This window comes from Marmota flaviventris, chromosome 1 (assembly GCF_047511675.1).
Source record: "Marmota flaviventris isolate mMarFla1 chromosome 1, mMarFla1.hap1, whole genome shotgun sequence".
Classification (NCBI taxonomy): domain Eukaryota; kingdom Metazoa; phylum Chordata; class Mammalia; order Rodentia; family Sciuridae; genus Marmota; species Marmota flaviventris.
Genome location: NC_092498.1, coordinates 97,903,313 through 97,925,230, shown reverse-complemented (window position 1 = coordinate 97,925,230; position 21,918 = coordinate 97,903,313). Strand labels below are relative to the sequence as shown.

Genomic DNA, 21,918 nt, shown 5'->3' with positions numbered 1-21,918 from the left:
TTGAATATTATTGTACTCAGAAGTATTTTTCTTTAGCTTTATAATTCTCATTGGAAGGAAGAAAGTAACAAAGCTTCTTTTGCAAAATAACTCACAATCAAGTTCACAGACTTCTTTAACAGTGAAACATGAACACAAATATTGAAATTATTACAAATAACTGCCATCTCACTCTCTTTCCATACATGAAGAAACTGAGCATTATAAGGAATAGGAAATGTTTTCTTTGAAACAAAATCCCCACACCATGCTAACAATAAAAAGATTTAAAAACAGACAAAAAGTAGGACTGGACTGGCCAAAGATGAACGGAAGTACTTGTAAAAATTTAAAATTAATTTCAAAAAAACTTCGTTAGCATTTGTAAAATATTATATTCATGACTTGGTATAATAATTGATCCAGTTTTTAAAAATGTTTTTAATTGACATAAAAATAGCACATATTTATGGAGTAGTATGTGATACTTCAATGTGTACTATATAATGTTCAAATCAGGGTAAGTATACCTATACCCTCAAACATTTATCATTTCTTTGTGGTGAAACTTTCAAAATCCTTTCCTCTGGCTTTTCTGAAAACTACAATAAATAATCTATAGTCAGTCACCTGTGCAACACACATCAGAACTTATTGCTCCTATTAATTGTGACTTAGGACTCCTTAACCAACTTTTCCCATTCTTCCCTCCTCTCTACTCTCACCAGCCTCTATTCTACTGTCAACTTCCAGGAAATCAACTTTTTAAAATTCCACGAGTGAAAACATGTACTAGTTGTCCTTGTGTCTGGCTTATTTCACATAACACAACATCCATGTTGCCACAAATGATAGGATTCCATTCTTTTCTATGGTTGAATGGTATTCTACTGTGTATATATAACTAATTTTATCTACTCACCAGTTGATAGACTATTAATTTCTTTCATTTCTTGACTATTGTAAATAGTGCTACAATAAACGCAGAATGCAAATGTTTCTTGAATGTACTGCCTTCATTTCTGTCGTTTATGTACCCAGCAATGGAATGTGGGACCATAGTTTTTATTTCTAATTTTTTGAGGAATCTCCCTCCTGTAATGACTACAGTGATTTACAATTCTACCAATAATGTATAAAGGTTGTCCTTTCTCTACATCCTCACTAGCACTTATTATGTTTTGTCTTTTTGGTTAATAACCATTCTTACTGAAGTGAGGTGATATCTCACAGTACCTTTATTTTATTTATTTTTATGTGATGCTGAGGATCAAACCCAGGGCCTTGCACTTGCTAGGCGAGCACTCTACTGCTGAGCCACAACCCCAGCCCCATCTCATTCTAGTTTTGATTTGCACTTCCCTGATACTCACAGGTGTGGAGCATTTTTTTCATATAACTGTTGTTCATTTGTACGTCTTCTTTTAAACCCTTTGTGTTCATGACATATGTTTTTAAGAACATATTTCTTTTAACTTTCCATGATTAATTTTTCCTCATTTTTAAGTATAGCCTAGTTTTTATCATTGTTTTTCCCCCTTTTGCAGTGCCAGATATTTACCCCACGGTCTGAACCGAGCTATAGTCCCAAACCAAGTTTTTAAAAAGTACCTTAATTTTTATATATATATATACACACACACATTAGTTAATGGCCTGTCCTATAATGCTGCAATGTTTATTTTCTGTAAGTTAATATTTTTACTTAATTTTTGTATTGTTTATAATTTCCATATTTAAATATATAGTCTTACTCTTTCACATGTTATTAATTCTATAGACTAGCCCTCAGAGTCAGAAACATACCCAAACTGTTTTCCTTCTCCTGTATGGCAATCACAATTGGTATAATGTCACAGAGCTGGCATGATCAGGATTAGAATCCAAGAAACGCAAACCTACTTCCCTTTGCACCAAATCATGCTGCCCCATAACAGTTCCCATCAAATTTATTAGATTAAAAAAAAGGATTATGTTTCAAACTTAACACTTCTTCATACTCTACTAATAATATCCTTAACTAATACCTGGTTCCTAAATGTAACTTTCTCACTCTAATTTATCCTGATTTATACAATTACAAATAGGATTACAGTAGAGAAACTGGGAAAGGTACAAATACATGAAAATCTGTAACTACAGAGCTATATATATCCAGAAATCAAATCAAATCAAAACAAAACAAAGGCTTTAAAGAATTTCTAATCTGGTAAGAAAAAATAATTATGATCACAAATATAATATACTTGAAGGTACATAAACATTTTATATGTTCAGAGGTTGTAGCAGTCTTTTAAAAATAATAAAGCATAGATGGGATTATAATAAGTAGCTTATTCACTCTGCTACTAGTCATTTAATACCTTCTATGGTCAAATCATTGAGCTAGGTAGGGGGCATAACAATAATAAAACAAATATGGTTCCCATCTTCATAAGGAGAAACAAGTAATAAACTAATGTAATTAATCTCAGTGGGAAAAAGATATTTTAAACTGTGTATCTACAAGCCATAGAAAGTGGGAAGACTGGTCAGGTAAGGCCTAATGAATGAAGGATCATTCAGGATAAGACCTGAACTTGATCTCCAGGTAAGAAGTCAGCTTTTCAAACTATGTGTGTGAGCATGTGTGTGTCTTAAAGAGGTCTAATCCCAGGAAGCAGCACATAATGAATTAAACATAATGACTTGAAGGTATAAAAAGTTCACTGTCCACGTGATTGAAGGTTGTTGAGCAATCAAAAATGATAAAGACGGAATGAGAAAAGTAGTAATTCAATTCCACAGATGAAAGTGATTGAAGGTGATTCCACAGATCAAAGAAGTGGCAGATTCAGGATATATTGGAATAAAAGCAAATATATTATTTGGCTATAGGATGAGATTAATGCAAATAACATTTCTAAATCACCTTCTTGTTGAAGGTCTTAACTCAATATTTACTACTTGGTAAGAGATAGGTTTCCTTTTCATGTATAAAAGGACTAAAAGCCTTATTAATAGGATCATAATGCTAAAAATTCAAGTTACACATTTTAACTTAACTCAAACCAGTACCCTAGTTTCTACTGCACAATAAATAATAATGAGAAATAAGGTTAAAAGACAAACCATGTTAAATATCAAGCTAAGAAATACGGGCTTTATTTAAGGACAAAAAAATGGTTATTAAAATCTACATACATACCTTTGTCCTTCTTAAAATCCAAAGCATCTTCTTTATCAGTCACTATTTCCTTCATATTGATAATACTCTGGTGTGTAAGCTGCCGGAGAATTTTAATTTCTCGAATGGCTGTAATTGGAAAGCCTTCTTTTTCATTATCCAAACGCACTTTTTTTAAGGCTACCATTTCTCCTATTAAAAGGTTAAATAAAATCAAGTTACCAGCTAACAAAATCAGATGACAATTTGCTTAATTTTAAATTTATTTTAATTCATAATTTCTGTTTTTATCTCTTAAAATTATAAACCCTAGGGCTGGGTTGTAGCTCTGTGGTAGAGCACTGGCCTAGCATGTGTGAGGCCCTGGGTTCAATCCCCAGCACCATATAAAATTAAATAAACAAAATAAAGGTATAATGTCCATCTACAACTAAAAATATATTTTTTTAATTATAATCTGTAAATTACACTTTAGTTTCCAACATACCAAATAATAATTGCAGTTTAAGAAATTAAGTCTCTCAAATAAATTTCAGAATATTTATACAACTCAAGAAATACAACTATTGGGAAGAATGAGATAGGTCTGTATATTTGTTGTTTTATATTCTCCAGTGGATATATTTAGTGAAAAAAACAAGATGCTAAAGTGTGAATATATTATACTACCATCAGTTTTTTTAAAAAGAAACAAAGGGTTAATATTCTTATATATACATAAAATATAAGAGAAAATATCCTCAAATATATCACTTAACCAAAGCTAACCAGTCATTTAGTAGTAAAACTGAGATTTAAAGTCTGGTTAGCTGTCTCAAAATATGTCTTTTGTCCTCCCACTATATTAAACTGTCTCATAATTTAGATATGAGCAGAATGTTTTCTCTAAGGAGGCTGACACACAGTGGGGGTAGGGAGGGGGAGCATGGGAGTAATAAACGAACTCTAGATAGGGTAGAGGGGTGGGAGGGGAAGGGAGGGCGCAGGGGGTTAGCAAGGATAGTGAAATGTGATGGACATCATTATCCAAAGTACATGTATGAAGACACGAATTGGTGTGAACATACTTTATATACAACCAGAGATATGAAAACTTGTGCTATATATATATATATGTAATAAGAATTGTAATGCATTCTGCTGTCATTTATTTTTTAAAAATCAACTAAAAAATAAAAAAATAATTTAGATATGAATGAGTTTTGTATCAGACAAGATCTAATTAATAACACACATGGACACAGAGAAAACCTATCACAAGCTGCGTATCCATATTTAAAGGTTGAGCATCAACTGGTATAAGAAAAAATTCACTATAAAAATAAAAGTATGTTCATTTCACTTTGGAGGAAAAGAATTCTGTTCTTATAAATTTTCTGAAAGAAAAAAGTTTAATAATTTTTATCATTAAATCTTATTATATTCAATTTTATATCTTTCTATAACACAGTATGCTTCCTTGGTTTATTAAAGATTTTTAAAGTTCTAATCTAATGTAATCTAATCTAATCTCTTTTTGCTAATTGTTATTCTATACTGTAACTGATACATTACAGTTAATTCCCATACAATTGTCTCCTCTATACTAAATGTCCTCGAAGAGCTGGCAATTTTAATCTATTGGTTTATGTCAACAAAGAATTGTAATTAAAGAAATTTAAATACTACTTCTATGCATTACTGTATGCTTCTGACACAGCTACATTTTCTCTCCTTGCGAGTCTTATAAAACTTCCTCCCAGGTTACATTCTGAAAGATTAAGCTGGCAAATCTGGCCTCCAGGGATAATTTCCACAGGGGGGAAGATTTTTTTCTTCTTCTTCTTCTTTTTTTTTTTTAAACTATAGACAAATTCAAGTCAAGATACTTTTCCTCCAATTACTAATAGGTTAAGGGTTTGGGGGTGTATGTGTGTGTCTGTGTGCATGCGTATGTGCGTGTATTTTATTCATCAAAACAGGAAAAAAAAACCCTAAACTGCATCATACGGCACATCACAAATATTAAAGAAACATTTTTGAAAATACATATGTATATACAACCACTTACATGTACACATTTCTATGTAAGTGAATACAAAATAAAATTAAAACAAGATAAAGGAACAGTAAATTGGAATTTTACATTTTTGCAAATTCCTAAAGCTATATATAGAAGAGAAACACAAAGTAAGTATATTCCACAGACCCAAAGATACCCAGAACTTAGCATTCTTACCAGTGTCTTTATCCCTGGCTTTGTAAACTTGTCCATAAGTACCTTCTCCAATAATTCCGATGATATCAAATTTATCCACACAGCGTTTTCCCCAGTCAATATCTTTTTCTTTGATTTCTCCATAGCGAGGCCCACATATTCTATTAAATACAGTTCTGAAGTTTTCATATACAATCAAGCAAATTGAACCAACTTTTTAATAAATCAATATCCATCCTCTACCTAATCTTATATCTATTGTTTTCCTTTGAATATACTGATTGTCTATTCAAGACAAATTAGACTGATTGGACATAAGCTATAAAAACCAAGGTATGATTTCAACATACTGACTCTTCTGTAGACCAGTACTTAAGCCAGGAAAGAGAAGTAGCATAGCATTTATTAAGGGATTTCAGAAATAAAATATAACTCCAATAAAAGCAACAATAGTAGAAAGAGTCAAAGTTCTGTACCCTAACCTCCAGAAAATTTTATCTTTCATTCACTGACAATATATTTATGCTATTGAAAACAAACACAAAAATCTAACTATAAACCCTAATGACAAATTTAGATTTTGAAGCTAGATGAAATAATCTTAAAAATGGAAACATTAGAAAAAAATCTGTTTAAGAGGCACCAACAGCAATCCACAGAGAATATATAAGATACGACCAAACTTATGCACTGTTCAAAAAAGATATTATTTTGTGAAATTTTAACATTGCAGAAGATCACAGAAAAGTCAAAGAATAATGCTGTGATAATTAAGGAGGCCACTTTTAAAGTTTCCTAGCTTTTTACTTACACTAAAAAGACTTCCTACTCTTATATTAGATGCTACCTAAACAGGAATTCTAAAGTAAAATATAACTCAAAAGTCTCACACTTTCCTTTGGTTAAGAATTTTTAAAAGGTAGTCAGTGTTTTATCTCTTAGAACTAATGAGAAGGTTTCAAGAAAAAAATTTTACCTAGGCACTTGTAGCTAATTTATTATACAGGTTTCAAACTTTCTCCCATAAATCTCTTGCAAAGAATGCATTTAGTTATGTGGGAAAGGAGTTGTACACATAGCAAAATAGCAGCTTGCCCAGTACTAATTTTGTTTGAGTTCAATGAACACTGACTTCCACCTTGTCTAATTTCAGTGTTTCTGTGTTATTTAACTCTATTATAAAATTATCTTTAACACACATAATACCCCAAGAAATTAATACATTACAAACATTGAAAGAAAATTTAACTTGGTTTTATTAGTTATATAATATAGATAAGTTTACAATTATAAAATTTTTTATTCAAAACTCTAATGGAACTTGTTTATATTTTTACGTTGAAAAAATAAATATACTTTACATTCTAAATTTTAATTTTGTGTTTTGTAAATTTATAATGGCCAGAATTGTTTCTGGTCAATTTAAGAGCAGGTAAAAAGCAAGCACATACTTAGGTCTTCTTTTACTATGTAACTGTGTTGCTGTTTTCTTTTCCTCTGGACTCTTTGAAAGATCATCTCCTCCGGGTAGCTCAGGGGGCAGTGGTAAATCAGCAAGTAGACATCGGAGTTTCTTCTCTACTTCTTTTTTAACAGCTTTTACTGAAATATTTCCTCTTAAGCTTAAAAAAAGGGGGGGGCACACAAATAAAACACCAAAATTTTTTTGTGCTCACATTTTTACATTTAAGCAGCATGCAATGGCCATGACTTTTCCATTCTATTTCACATTACAAGACACTAACTGGAGGATAACTAAGGAGGAGGACGACGACGACAACGGGGACAGTAATCTGAATTTCTCTACTTTCCAACTAAATTATATACTATATTCAACTGAAAATTACAAAATTTAGAGGTAAAATGACAGAATTAGGAAAAAACTAAAGAAATCTGTACAAAGTAGGAACTTGAGTTAATATATTAATATTGACTTGATTATAACAAATGTAGCTTACAAAGGTAGGATACTAATAAGAAAGATGGAAACAAGGAAAATGAGGACTCTATAGAATCTTTTTAACTTTTCTGCAGATCTAAAACTGCTCTAAAAAATAATGTTGATCTTAAAAAACAATATATCCTTAATTTCAAAACTGTAATTAAAACTGAAAAAAATAAACTAATCAACTAACACCCTTTGCAGAAAAATTCATTCATTTTGTTAATATCATCTAGACTGATTTCAGTGGAGAAGCAAAAGATGTTTTCCTATAAGAAATAAATAAAACCACATGCTACATATAAATAACATGCTACTTCTTATCATGCATCTAAATAACCATAAACAACAACTAATTCATTTTTAGGTTCTCTAAATTAGCCGACGATTCTTCTAAAACTTTTTTTTAAGCCTCCAGCTCACTAAAATTACATGTGAAACTTAAGCTCAATTAGTTATATAATTTTATGAGTGCACTAAGAGCTATGATTTTTATATTATATCTTAACTTGATGCTTGATGATTTTAAATTTCCCAGATAACTAGAAAATTCGTATTCTGATAATGGCATGTTAAAAGAGAATCTTACAATCAAAATAAAATTTGGATTTTTTATATACTTTCAAAGCAGTTATGCATCTGATAATGAAAAAAATTAGTGAGACTATAGTCCAAAATTAATAAAAATGTTACCAATGTAAAACCTTTAAGTTTTCATTTGCTCCTCTATTCATACTGAACAATATTATTATGAGAACAAATAGATCCTTTCACATCATCTGATAAAAATTACTTACCAGAATAAAATTGTGCCTTTTCTTAATAACCCTGTTACTCACTGGAAGATTCTTTAATGGGGAAAACATACTAAAGAGAAATCAGTTAAAGCAGTATATCACACAGCCCACTCTCAATTTTACTGACTCTCCATTCAACAAATATTGTGAACTTCTACCTGCTAGGTGTTATAAGGTATTTAAGACTTAACAACAATAACAACAAATATATTACACTATAGTTCCTTTGAGATAGGACTTTATCGTTTGGAAGACAAAATCAGGTAAGTAGAAGGATAAAGTACTACACAAATAGATTCCCAGAATAGTGTGGAAGTTAAAGGAGAGAAAAGCTTCTTTCTAGAAAATATCCCACTTGAACAATGAAAATATGCCTATTTGAAATAACTTCATTAGAAAACTGTAGCCTCTGACCTGTAATTATACTTTAGCCAAAAACTTTAATTTGTGTGAAGATTCAAATGTACACTGGAAAAAGAGACTACAAGTCATAATTTAACTTACAATTCAAAAAATTTTTAATTTAAAAAGATACTTCTATTCAGATGTTATCACATGAATTATCAAATACTACTTTGGAAGAATAACATTACATAACTGAAAATACTACATTTGTACTGAATACTTGCATAACAAAAAAAGAAAATGATTTTTTAAAGTTTCCATATTCTATAAAACAAAGCTTAATAAGAACTGTCAGACCAATAGAAAAATAAAAATATTTGACTACAGAACATAAAACTAGATCTGAACAAATGGAAAAAAAGGAATGTTTTTTTGTTTGGGAAATGGTGAAACTGTAAAGCTGTCTGTCTCTAAAATACCCTACTACATTTAACAGAGACCCAAACAAAACCTAAACAAATTTTTTTTTAATGCAACTTAACAAGCTGATTTATTAAAAAATCTGTTTAAGAATAAGGTCAAAAGCACCAAGCACAGTGATGCACACCTGTAATCCCAGTGACTCAGGAGCCTGAGATGGGAGGATCACAAGTTAAAGGCCAGCCAGAGCAACTTAGTGAGAACCTTTCTCAAAAAGTAAAAAGAGCTGAGGAAGTAGTAGTTCAGTGGTAGAGTGCCCCTGGGTTCAATCCCAGTACCAAACTGAAAAAAAAAAAAAAAAGGAATAAAGGCAAAATAATTACAAAGAAACTTTCTGAACAAGAAAAATTAAGAGATATTTGTCCTGTCAAAAAAAGAAAATGGTGAGGGTTGGGACTGTAGCTCAGTGGGTATGAGCCTCAGCACCATATAAAAATAAAATAAAGTCATTATATCCCTCTACAACTAAATATTTATATATATATATTTTTTTTTTAAAAACAGTTAATTTAAAAAGATCAGGAAGGCTGGTTGAAATCAAAGAACTTACTTGATCTATCCAATGTTCTCTAATAACCTATAAATTGTCAATGTTTTTAAATCAGAAGATTTCATAAATAGTCAGATTCCCGGCTTCCATTTTAAAAAAACAAGCTGGGGGGGGGGGGGGGTGCCTGGAGTTGTGGCTCAGTGGCAGAGCGCTTGCCTCGCGCATTGTGAGGCCCTGAGTTCGATCCTCAGCACCACATAAAAACAAATAAACAAAACAAAGATTTAAAAAAAAAAAAAAGAAAAGCAAGCTTCATAACACTGGGACCAGTCTTGTACAGCAACATTCAAGTTGGGTCTCAACAGCAGAGATGTTCACTAATCATTAATTTACTCCCGTCCCTTCAAATTTATACTATGTTTGCCTCTAGTGAAAGCCAATATTTCATGTACCTAAAGATGTTAAAACAGTAAGGTACTAGCAAAGGAATAAAACATGTCAACAGAAAAATTATACATGGAGTTATCTGTAAGAATTGTTATACATGGAATTTCAAATTAGTCAGATTCTATAAACAATATTGGTAACAACACTGAATTGGGTGAGAGTAGAGAATCAACTTTTTCCTTGTTCACACCATAGCTAAAAACAATGTATGAGTTAATCTTTTTTAACTTGATAAATCTGCAAATTTTAAAAGAAAAAAATAATAGGTTGATTACATAAAAGTGGAAAATATCAATATAACAACAACAAAATGTCAAAAAGCAATACACTCTAAGAAGCAAAGGTCAAAATTCCTAAACACCTAAAAAGATAAATTATTAAGCTAAATGTGGTGGTTCATGACTCTTCAGTGACTCAGGAGGCTGAGGCAGGAGGATCACAAGTTTAAAGCCAGCCTTGCAAATTAGCAAGGCTCTAAGCAACTTAAGGAGACTGTCTCAAAACAAAAAAATAATAAAGGATGGAGTCACAGCTCAGCCTTTAAGCACCCTGCGTTCAATGCCTGATATCAAAATATAATAAAACAAAATCCAATTATTAAAAGGGACACAACTTTAAGAAAAATTCAGCAGGGGACAGTAACAAACAATTCACTGGAAATAATAACCAATAAATAAATATACCCATTATCAATCAGGAAAATGCAAAATTCACTATCCATGTTGTTAAAATAATTCCACACATCTGATTATATAAATTGGTATACAGCATTATTAAGATACAATGTGGGCCAGGTGCAGTGGCACATGCCTGTAATCCCAGCTTGGAGGCTGAAGCAGCAGAATCCAAAGTTCAAAGCCAGACTCAACAACTTAGAGAAACCCTGTCTCAAAATATAAAATAAAAATGGGCTGGGGATGTGGCTCAAGAGTTAAGTATCTGTGGGTTCAATCCCTGGTAGAAAACAAAAAACAAAGAACGAAGATACAACTTAGCAATGCCTACCAATTTTTAAATGCATATACTTTAACATGCACCTAACCTATAAAATTACTATCACATAACTGTTAACATATAAAGATAGTTTATAACAATTATAGAAAAAATAAACAGTGAAAAGCATAATGCAGCCATTTCTTTCTTTTTTCTCCCTTTTCTCTTATTCGAGGTACTAGGGAAATGAACTCAGGCCCTAGCAGGTGTTAATAAACAGGTGCTATACCACTTAAGTACATCCCCAGCCCTTTTTATTTTATTATTCAGACAGGGTTTCACTAAGTTACCTAGACTGGCCTAGAACTTGGCATCTTCCTTCTCTGCCTCCCTAGTAGCTGGGACTATAGATGTGTATGTGCCATACCTGACTTATGCATCCATTTCTATAGATAAGAATACTGGACCTGGACCTATCAAAACCAACATGGAAAGATCTAACACCCTAAATGCAAAAAGAAAGAAAAATTATACTTGGTATGATCCTAAAAAAAGAAAATAAAATGATATTACATGAAAACACACTGATAACAGTCTATCTTATATTGGACAAATAGTCTACTGTTTTGGAAGAGAAGTAGAATTCAAAGTTATCTGGCTAAGAAGCAAGAAAGCACTAAAAAATAATGAGGTCAGATGGGCATGGTGGCACACTCCTGTAATACCAGCAGCTTGGGAGGCTGAGACAGGAGGATCCCAAGTTCAAAGCCAGCCTCAGCAATGGTGAGGTAATAAGCAACTCAGTGAAACCTTCCCTCTAAATAAAATGCTAAGCAACTCAGTGAGACCTTCTCTCTAAATAAAATAAAAAATAGGGCTGAGGATGTGGCTCAGTGGTCAAGTGCCCCTAAATTCAATCCCCGGTATCCCAAAAAATAAAAAATTATGTCATATATAAAGTATAAAAGAATCAGCTTAAAGGAGCTCCCACTGGCCAAATTTCAGATAATTCAAGCATCAGAAATTAACAATGATGATGGGCATGGTGGGACATGTCTGTAATCCCAGTAACTCAGGAGGCTGAAGTAGAAGGATCACAAGTTCAAGGCCAGTCTCAACAAATCAGAAAGTCCCTACACAACTTAGTGAGACCCTGTCTCAAAAGAAAAAAGAAAAATGGCTGGGGATGTATTTCAGTGGTAAAGGGTCACTGGGTTCAATCCCCAGTACCAAAAATAAAAATAGTGACTTACAGTAACAGAGAATAAAATTCCACAAGCCTAGCACGATTAAATCAGGTGGAGAGGCATTTATATTACCTTTATTAACAGCTGGTATGAAGAGGAATGATAGAGTTAGAAAATCACTATCTGTATGGAGCCCCTACTATAGTTAACTGATTTAAGACAAATATCAATAATGGGTGTGAAATTATTAGATAACAGGTTGTTAGAGAAAAAAAATACTCAAACCACTACAAAGGTATTATCCTACAGCTTACCTCTACTTGCAAAGGGGAAAATGTACCTTATATATGGGGAGATCTTAAGTTTGGTTATCACCTTAACCAAGTGACTGCATCACTATTACTAAAATAGACATGATTTTTTTCTTTTTCTTCTTTTCTTGGGGATGGGGGCAAAATTCTGGGGGGATTGAACCCAGGACTTGGTCAGTGTCAGGCAAGGACTCTACCACTGAACTATATACCTAGCCTCACATACAGCATTTTGTTCCTCCTGTAGTAACAGTTTTAAGTACACAAAATCACCTAAATATTCTGGCAAAAACAATAACAAAACGTTTATTCTTAATCCAATCAAGGCCTACCTAATCTCCAATTCATAAGAAATAGAAGGGCTCCAGAGGAACAAATTAAAAGACAGTAAGACAAATCCAGAAGATTCTTTGAAAAGTAGAGGGGTTGGGTGGGGGGGGTTCCAGACAAATTTAAATATGAATAGGTAGTAAATGTTGTTATGCCACTCTTAATTTTCTTAGGTAATTGATGGTAATATGATTGAAAAGGAGACTGGAATCATTCTTGAGAGACAAATGAAGTATTTAAGAGTAAAATATCATGACAGCTACCACTTACCTTCCTCTGATACAGCAAAAAGTACTACACACACATACATCTCCTATATTAGTTCTCTTAATTAACTAGAGATAGAACATGAGCATATAAAGGAAAATGCTAACACTTGCTGATTATAGTTAGAGGTTATACAGATGTTAGTTTTATTATTTCAACTTTTTAAAATTTCTGAATATTTATAAAAAAAAAGATGTAAGTGAGGAGGAGATAATTTACTTGGTCATCCAATAAAGTGAAATGTAACAATGTACTAAAGGAGTACAGATTTGCAAAATCGAAAGGTCACACAAAACCTTTGCTAATTTTTGTGAGACATAAACAAAAACAGTTCACCAGGAATAGGAGAGGCATATAAGATATGCCTAACAAGATTATACAAACCATTCTCTTTTAAAATTTACATGGAATAAGTAAATAAAGATTTCTTCTAACTTTAGGTTTCCTAAAGCATATTTTAACAGAAAAGATGGTTTCTTTAAAGTATAAAAGATTTTAAAAACAAAATTTTTAAACACGAAATGACCGTTACTTTAAGGTATATGGGGGAGAAGAAATGGGGAGGCTGGCTGTGAGTGGTTCCTGCATTATAAAAGGATGAAAGAAGAGCAGGCAGGAGCCAACAATAGTTTCTCTCTTACAAACAGAGCTCTAGGTCTGTAATACAACATTGTTACAGTATTAGATAATATGCTCATTTTCACTTTCCTAGTTGTAAAATAATCTAACATAATCTGAGTTAGGAAAAGACTAAACTAAAAAGTAATAAATCCATAAAGAATGTGATAAATTAATAAGGCCACCAAAGAAAATTAGAAATAACTGAGATAAGGCTGAGGGTGTAAAGCTCTGTGGGAGAGTTCTTGCCTCACATGTACCAGACCCTGGGTTCAATTTCCCAGCACCACAAAACAAACAACAAAAAACAGAAACAAATAAATGAGAATACAATTATGAGATTCATATCACACAGGGAAGAGTCTCACAAAATGACCCAGTTATGATAGTTATCATAATGAATAACTAAGTCAAAGAGAATATTGGCATTTCTAATACTCATCTTAAGATACTGTATTATATCCCAAGACAGTGGCAAATTTTTTCCAAACTTCTCAGCATAAACGATAATTCTGAAATGTTATAAGCAAAGATGTACATAATAAAGAAAATTCATTCACTTAAGGCTTTTTAAACTAACTTTGGAGGTAGGGATTAAGGGAAGTTAAATCATTTCTTACTCCAAAGTGATATTTTTCCTTTTCACTTACCTATCAGCATCTTTATCTTCAGGCAGCATAGGAGGCAAAGGTAATGGTGGTAATGTAGAAGTCACTAAAGACACATGTTGCTCCTTCTCTTTAGCTCCTATGCTTGGCGTAAGTGGTTTGGTTTTCTCTTTAAGAGATACTGGTTCCTCCTTTGTAGCAGCAGATTTACTCTCCTTCCCAACTACAACTGTTTTCTTGGTGGCTTTATCTACAATCAAGTTATTGTCTACCTTTGTTACCTGAAGAGGTGGCTTTGTTTTTGCCTTATCATTTTTTAAAGTTCCACCACTTGAGGGAGAAGGTGCATGCTCAGTTTTAAGTTTCTTCACATCCTTCACATGGTTTGTCTGTGATACACTGGCACCAGTTTCTGTGTTCCCCTTGGTAGGTGTAGAAGTGTTTGAGGCTTTTGCAGCTTTGGCAGCTGCTTCAGCAGCCTTAGCTGCCTCAGCAGCCTTAGCTGCCTCTGCAGCTCTTGCTGCCTCTGCAGCTCGTGCTTTTTTATTCTTGTTCAATTCAGCTGCCAGGCTACTCTTCAGAGTTAGTGTGCTGGGAGAAATGCTAGAATGACGACTTCTGGATCTAGACAATCTGTGCCTGCTACGAGATCTTGAATGCCTAGATGAATATGGACTTCTGCTTCGGGATTTAGCAGATCGTCTGGTGGAAAATAATTAAGATTTAGTTAGTAAATGAAGAAGTTAGTCTAAAATTTACAAAGAGTGCTAACTTAAGTTTGTGAAATGAAATGAAGCTTATTTAATTTCAAAATTATAATATAGCTTCCCTGGAAGACTTTTTAAAAATCAAAAAGTGGTTTATAGTTAAAAGATGATCCAGTGAGGTTGGGGATGTGGCTCAGCGGTAGAGCACTTGCCTAGCATGTACAAGGTTCCAGGTTCAATCTCCAGCACCACCAAAATAAATAAATAAGAGTGTGTGTGTGTGTGTGTGTGTATATACATACATATATATATATATATATATATATATGTATTCATATATATATATATATATATATATATATATATATATATATATGAATGAATGATCCAGTAACTATAATTTTCTTGAAAATAGATTGTTCCTTCTCTGGCCTATAAATGCTCAAAGGTGAAACTGGATTAAAGTATACCTTAGTAAGAAAAAGAAAAGACTGTAAAAATCAGGAAGATTTTTAGTAAGAAAAAGAAAAGACTGTAAAAATGACAAAGCATCACTGTTATCTCAGAAAACAGAAGAAAGCAATGAGGATATATCAATTTACCAGGAAAACAGTTTCTACATTTCCAAATACCCATGAAGTTCAGAAGTAAGTAGTATTCTGCCTATGTCAAAAATGAAAAAGACAAAAGCAACCATCAGGGAATGAATGAATGAATGAATAAAATAGTTTCTGAAGATTAATTTCAGAAAGATAGTTACACACTGACTAAAATACACATATGCATTATCGCTTCACCCACCTAAACACAAAATGGCACAAAATGTATACATTCAAAAATTATACAAAATGGCTTGTATGCATGACTTCATACAGGAAATACAATGAAAAAAAACCATACAACCATTCTCAATCTGAAGTGCTATTGATAACCTTTTCATAAATAAATGGCAAAAAACTTATATGTATGTATAAAACGGAGTCTTCAAAGTGTTTGACAATTATTACTTTATTTTACCATAATACAATAAAAAACAGGGGCTGAGATTGTGGCTCAGTGGTAGAGTACTTGCCTAGTACATGTGAGGCCCTGAGTTCGATCCTCAGCACCACATTAAAAAAAGAATAAACAAATAAAATTAAGTTATTTAAAAAAAAAAACAAAAAACTAGGTAAGTGTTATACTCCAATTTCTCAGAAGAGAAAAGCCCAGACAGGTAAAGTAAGCATAACTCTCACAAAAAGCAATACCACAAATAAAAATATAGTCTTAACTAGAAATTTAGGTATCAGGCTCCAGACTATAAAATTATAAAAAACTAAATTCTGGAAACTACTTAATAATAATGGTATAATTCACTATCGAAAATTACTGGAAAATCCAAAAATTACTATAGATTTAAAAATATGAGGGCTGGAAATGTAGCTAAGAAACCACTTGTCTTAGCATCTGCAAGGCCCAGAGTTCAATCTCCAGCACCATAAAAAATATACCTATATGTATATATATGATGGAAACCAAAATTCCAAAACAAATTAGCACAGCATCAAGTGAAATGAAGCTGAGTTTTCAAAGCTTTTCAAAGCCACACGTTATGAAAATAAAACAATTTAATATACTCACAAGACAAAGACTCTTGATACTATTTCTGCATGTTACTTAATGGCCACATTAGCCTAATAAAGTACATACATTTAACAGAGGAGAAACTTAAGTGTAATATTGTTATCTGAAATCAGAGTCACATTCCTTAGTAGTTGTGTTGGTTATTATTTTATTACTATCTTATCTAGCAAATACTCTTCTGCCTTATTCTGTACCCAAGTACACTAACTCCAACAGATTCATCTGGGTTCCAGAGCTGTCTGACACTGGCAGAAGACCGGAAGGCAAAGAAAGGCTAGATTATTTCTTCCCAGCTCCCTCTCTTTTCTCCACAGTCCTAACCAGACTCCAACAGCACAGTATTTTTCTTGCCACTTCAAGGTTCCTTGTTACTAGCAAAAACATACCTTATAAATTCCCTTAATCCACACCACCTCTGCAGTTTCTTCATTAAAACCTCTTGAACCATCTAAATTGGATCCCATTTACTTCTAGAACCTTGACTGACCTTGTTGTACATCAGGTCTTAAAATCAGATTTTTAAACAAAATTAGGTAGGCCAACGCAATGAACATATTGCCATGAATACAGGTCTTACTGAAATTCTGTAAAAATTATAGGAATAAGGTAATTGAAATTTTGTAGAAATTATGGGAAGAGGGTAAGTAAATGAAGAAAAGAAACTATAGGGGCTGGGGTTGTGGCTCAGCAGTACAGCTCTTGCCTAGCACGTACGAGGTGCTGGCTTCGATCCTCAGCACCACATAAAAATAAATAAATAAAATAAAGGTATTGTGTCCAACTATAACTAAAAAATAAATATTAAAAAAAGAAACTATAGGACTCCATAATTAAAATCAGACAAAGTAATTGGAAATTTCTGTGTATAGCTGACACTAATAATATTGTGGAAGGAGGTGTTAAAAAACATTCTGCATTATAATATGAAAACAAAATGATGATTAAGGTTAGGATAAACTCAAATGCAATTCAATTTCTCTCTCATCCTTTCAAAAATAAGTATGTGTGAAGGGCCAACTAGTGTTCAGCATTGAGACAGCACTTCAAACAAACCGTGTACTTTACATAAAACTTCATGTTAAGATTGTTTCAGATTAATGGGAACACTATCTTAGAAAATAATCCAACACTTGCTTATTATTAAGTATTCTTATACCACCAATTTAATATTACAAATAAACTTACAATTATTTATACAAATGAGCAGAAATGCTTGGTTAAATGTGAAGTCATTAAGTTGGTTGCAAAATAACTTGGGTATCTTTAATATGGAAACAAATGTTATAAAACATCTGGCCATATTTTTAATTTCCTCTCCCTTCAAACTCTGTTGATCTTAAAACAAGTCTGGTGTAAGTCACATTTCTATCCCCTGATTAGATATTGGAGAGCAGTAGGAGAAAGCAAAGAGACCACTATCTCATCAAAGGTAACAGGACAAAAGGCTTAGAAAGCAACTTTTCTAAAATGAACTTTCCAACACTAGCAAAACTATCAGTTTTGTACAAACGCAACAAATTATATTTAATGGAGATGTTTATGAATGAATCCTGTCTAAGAAAAGACATACAAAAATAGGTCAAATCCCAACAAATTAATTCTTCTGGTTTATTGAAGTATTCTCTTACAAACAAGATCTGAATAAAAGAACTATCAGTTAACTTAGAAATTTTCTATTCTGTAAAAAAGGGTATTCTGAATATGACATCTTTAATGGTACTTGAATGCTATACCAAATGATTTTAGATTCACCCTCCATTCCTCCCAAACTCCTCTATTTCTTTACAAAATTTCCTTATCTTATATCCTAAAAACTTTCATTCTCTCAGACACTGCAAACTTGCTAATAAATTCTAATAATATATTTACCGCTTAAAACAAACATGGTCTGGGAACATAAAATTAAGTATAAACACAAAACTCAAGCTTAGGTCATTATCTAATTTAATACTTAAGCCATACAAAGTTATGAAGGTGAGAGAAGTGTTCTTTAAAACTTTATTAACAAATTATACCATTATAATGTCTTACTAAAAGACTTGGAACAGGGTAGTAGTACACATCAAGTCTAACCTTTTATAAATAAGATATTATTTTTAAAAAGTGATTCTAATATTTCTATTTTCTTGAATCCACAATGAACACATATTAGCTGTTTCTTGATTGTTTTCAATGATTTTAAAAGGACCTCTTTAAAAAAGTTAGTCAGGTGTGGCAGCATACACCTGTCACCTCAGCTACTCTGAAGGCTCAAGCAAGGATTCCAAGTTCAAGGCCAGCCTCAGCACTTTAATGAGACTGTTTCAAAGTAAAAAATAAGTAGTTCAGTGATAGAGTGCCAGAGACTCAATCTCCAGTAACACACACAAAGAGTTAAGAAACTTCACTATTTTTGTAAGAGTTTTTCCTAAATTCACACAACTCAAATAGAACCAGGATTAAGCTAATTAGTCTTCCTTAGAAAGAGAACATGGTATACTGCTCACTCAATTATATTAGGCTCTCCAAAAATCCAGGTCTTCTGAAAATTGTGCCTAATTAGCAAACACAAATTCTGGCAGCTTTATCCCCCACACCACCACTACCACCACCACCATCACAGCTCCTGTCATGCAAACTTTTCTCCACAGCTATGACCAGACTCCAAAAATACTATATTTTTCTTACCCCTTTGGAGTTCCTTGTTACTAGTTTAAAAAAAAAAAAAAATCCCCAGTGAGTTCCTTTGATCTATCCCCTTCTGTGGTTCCTTCATTAAGTCTCTTGAAATGTAAATTGGATTCATTTCTTTCTACAAACTTGACTCATCTAGCTGTACACCAGGACTTAAACCCAGATTTTTAAGTGCCTACATCCAAATTTTGAGCTTCCTAAGAGTTTTACTATAGTAATGTCCAAATCTTTATTATATAAAATATTTGAGAACAGAATCATCCAATAGACCTTTATGGGATAATAGACATGTTCTACACGTGTGATGTTCAATACAGTAGCCAGTATCTATATTACTTTTGAACCTAACGTTTCTATCTGCTTTTTTCACATTCTAAAAATTCTGTTATTGGCAAGACACGATGGTACACGCCTATAATCCCAGCATCTCAGAAGGCTGAGGCAGGAGGATTGGAAATTAGAAAGATTGCCTTAGCAAGATCCTCAGCAACTTAGCAAGACCCTGTCTCAAAAAAATAAAATAAAAAGGGCTGGGGAAGTAGTTCAGGGATAGAAAGCCCCTGTGTTCAATCCCCAGTACCAAAGTAAATTAATATTAATTAAAATTTTAAAACCCTGTTAACTTCCTAAATAGGGATGCAAATGCTTACTGAACTGAAAAGCACTGTTGCACTAAATGTAAAGTGGTATTACTTTTTCAAAAATTCATCTCCCTCAAGCATCCCTTTCACTACCTTCTTAGTCAAAACTCTTTACATATTATATCTCTGCTCCATTTATTTTTACAGACACCATAACCAAACTAATCCATACTGTTCATTGATTATTACATGTCCCACATTCACTCACTTTCCTCTTCTCGCTAGCTATTCCAAACTTTCACAATTTTCTTCTAACTCACAACCTCTTTCCAAAACTATCAGGCATGACCTCCTGCGTGCAAATTTTATATTTCCATCCACCTCATTTCAGAGAAGTGTTCCTCTACCTCCTAAAACTAACTCCTCTGTATTGCTATGGATCCCATACTCTGTAGAATAGTATTGTCCAAAGACCAGTAGCAGAGCTTGCCAGAAATGCTGTACCTCAGACCCCAGCTCAGACCTACTAAAATCACAACCAGCATTTTAACAATATCCCCATTAAAGTTTGAAAGACAGTATGCTAGGCTCCACTATGGCTGTAACTGGATTACTTACTTGATCACTTCTAAATCTTTGCCGTTCAATTCTATTTTCCCCTCAAGAAATAAATAATCCAAGTCTTTAAGATCTTTAAAAACAGACATGGGATGGGGGAGTAAGTGATGATACTTGCTGTTGTATTTTTCTCAATCCTTCCAGTTACAGAAAAATTCTCATTTCCTATAAACTTCTCAAAAAAATACAATCTGGGTTATATCCTCACTGAAATCTTACTTACTATATTTTTTCTCTCACAACAATTAATTTTATAATTATATATTATAACTTAAATGATCACCTTAATATTGCTGAATAACCTATCATCCTCCTCACTCCCAACTATCACACATGTACCCTTCAGCATAATATAGCTAAAACTTTTAGATATCCTCTTCAAATCCACCTTCTTTCTCCTTAAATATATTCTATTCTTGGCAATGGCACACAACAAAGGAGCAGAAACATGGAAGTTATTCTATATTCCACATGGTCCCCTTTCTTCCCTTCTTCCACACCCAATTGGTCTCCAAGTCCTACCAACTCTACATTTTAAACATCTCTCCAATTTTCAAGACAGTTTATTCCAAAACTACTATTCCACATTTGCTCTACATCAACATTCACTTGGTCCAGTGCAATAGTTTCTTTACTATCTTCCTTCTCAAATCTACACCCTTTCTAATTGACTCCATCCTGCCACCTAAATAATCTTTTAATTACCACTCTAATAAAACTTTAAAATTTTTTTTTTCCTACAAAATCTCTTTCTAGCCAAGGCATACACATAAAGTCCTTGTCCAGTCAAGCTAAAACACATAAAATGCCAGGCTTATAACATCTCACACTTCTCTCTCCACCTCATTTATCTGCTAAATAAAGGAATTTTTTAAATCTCGACATAGTGTCTACCATCTCTATGAGTCTTCCCTTAATGTAAGGCAGCTAGAAATGTTCCTTGTTCCATGAACCTATGACACTTGGCTCAAATCTCATTGGAAAAAACATAATTAAATAAGCTATCTTCCCCAATATAACCGAGATTATTTTTATGTTCCTAGACTTGGCCTAGCACAAACTTCATAATTGCAGGTGCTCAATATTTGCACCAGTAAATACACTGTTAATGGTATTCCTATTGAATGGAATTCACCTCCTTAGCCTACCAACAAGGTGTTGCATGGTCTATCTAGTCCCAATCTCACTTTCTCTATCAAGTACTAGATTTGCGCAACAGTTCCATGTCTTTACTTCCATAGATTTGCCCAACTGTACCACTTTCCCTCTATCTTCTACTGAAATCTTACCCATCTTTTAATGACTAGAGCAACAGTCCTTCCTTCTTCAAAAAGCCTTACCAGGCAGTGTGAGACACTGCATTTGATTCTCAGCACCACATATAAATAAAAGTCTATTAATAACTAAAAAATATATATATATTTAAAAAAAAAAAAAAAAAAAAAAGCCTTACCACTAGCTCCAAGCAAGAAGCACACGCTCTTTTCTTTGAATCTCATAGCACTTTACCTTTTTTTTGAGGAAGTGGGAGGTGGTACTGAAGATCGAACCCAAGCGCACTCTGAGCTACATACCCAGCACTTTCTATTTTTTGTTCTGAGACAGGATCTCATTAA

The 21,918-nt window shown here is 32.9% G+C and overlaps 1 protein-coding gene across 2 annotated transcripts in view; it reads right to left on the bottom strand.

The window, feature by feature from the left end:
• Cdk13 (cyclin dependent kinase 13) overlaps positions 1-21,918 on the bottom strand; it is a 98,321-nt gene that overhangs the window by 56,753 nt on the left and 19,650 nt on the right. For both annotated transcript variants that reach the window (XM_071614131.1, XM_071614135.1), the window contains exons 2-5: positions 14,140-14,799; positions 6,794-6,964; positions 5,364-5,503; positions 3,167-3,337 (exon numbers count right to left, since the gene is read on the bottom strand). In XM_071614131.1, coding sequence (XP_071470232.1) covers positions 3,167-3,337; positions 5,364-5,503; positions 6,794-6,964; positions 14,140-14,799 — 1,142 coding nt within the window. The remainder of the gene's footprint in view (positions 1-3,166; positions 3,338-5,363; positions 5,504-6,793; positions 6,965-14,139; positions 14,800-21,918) is intronic.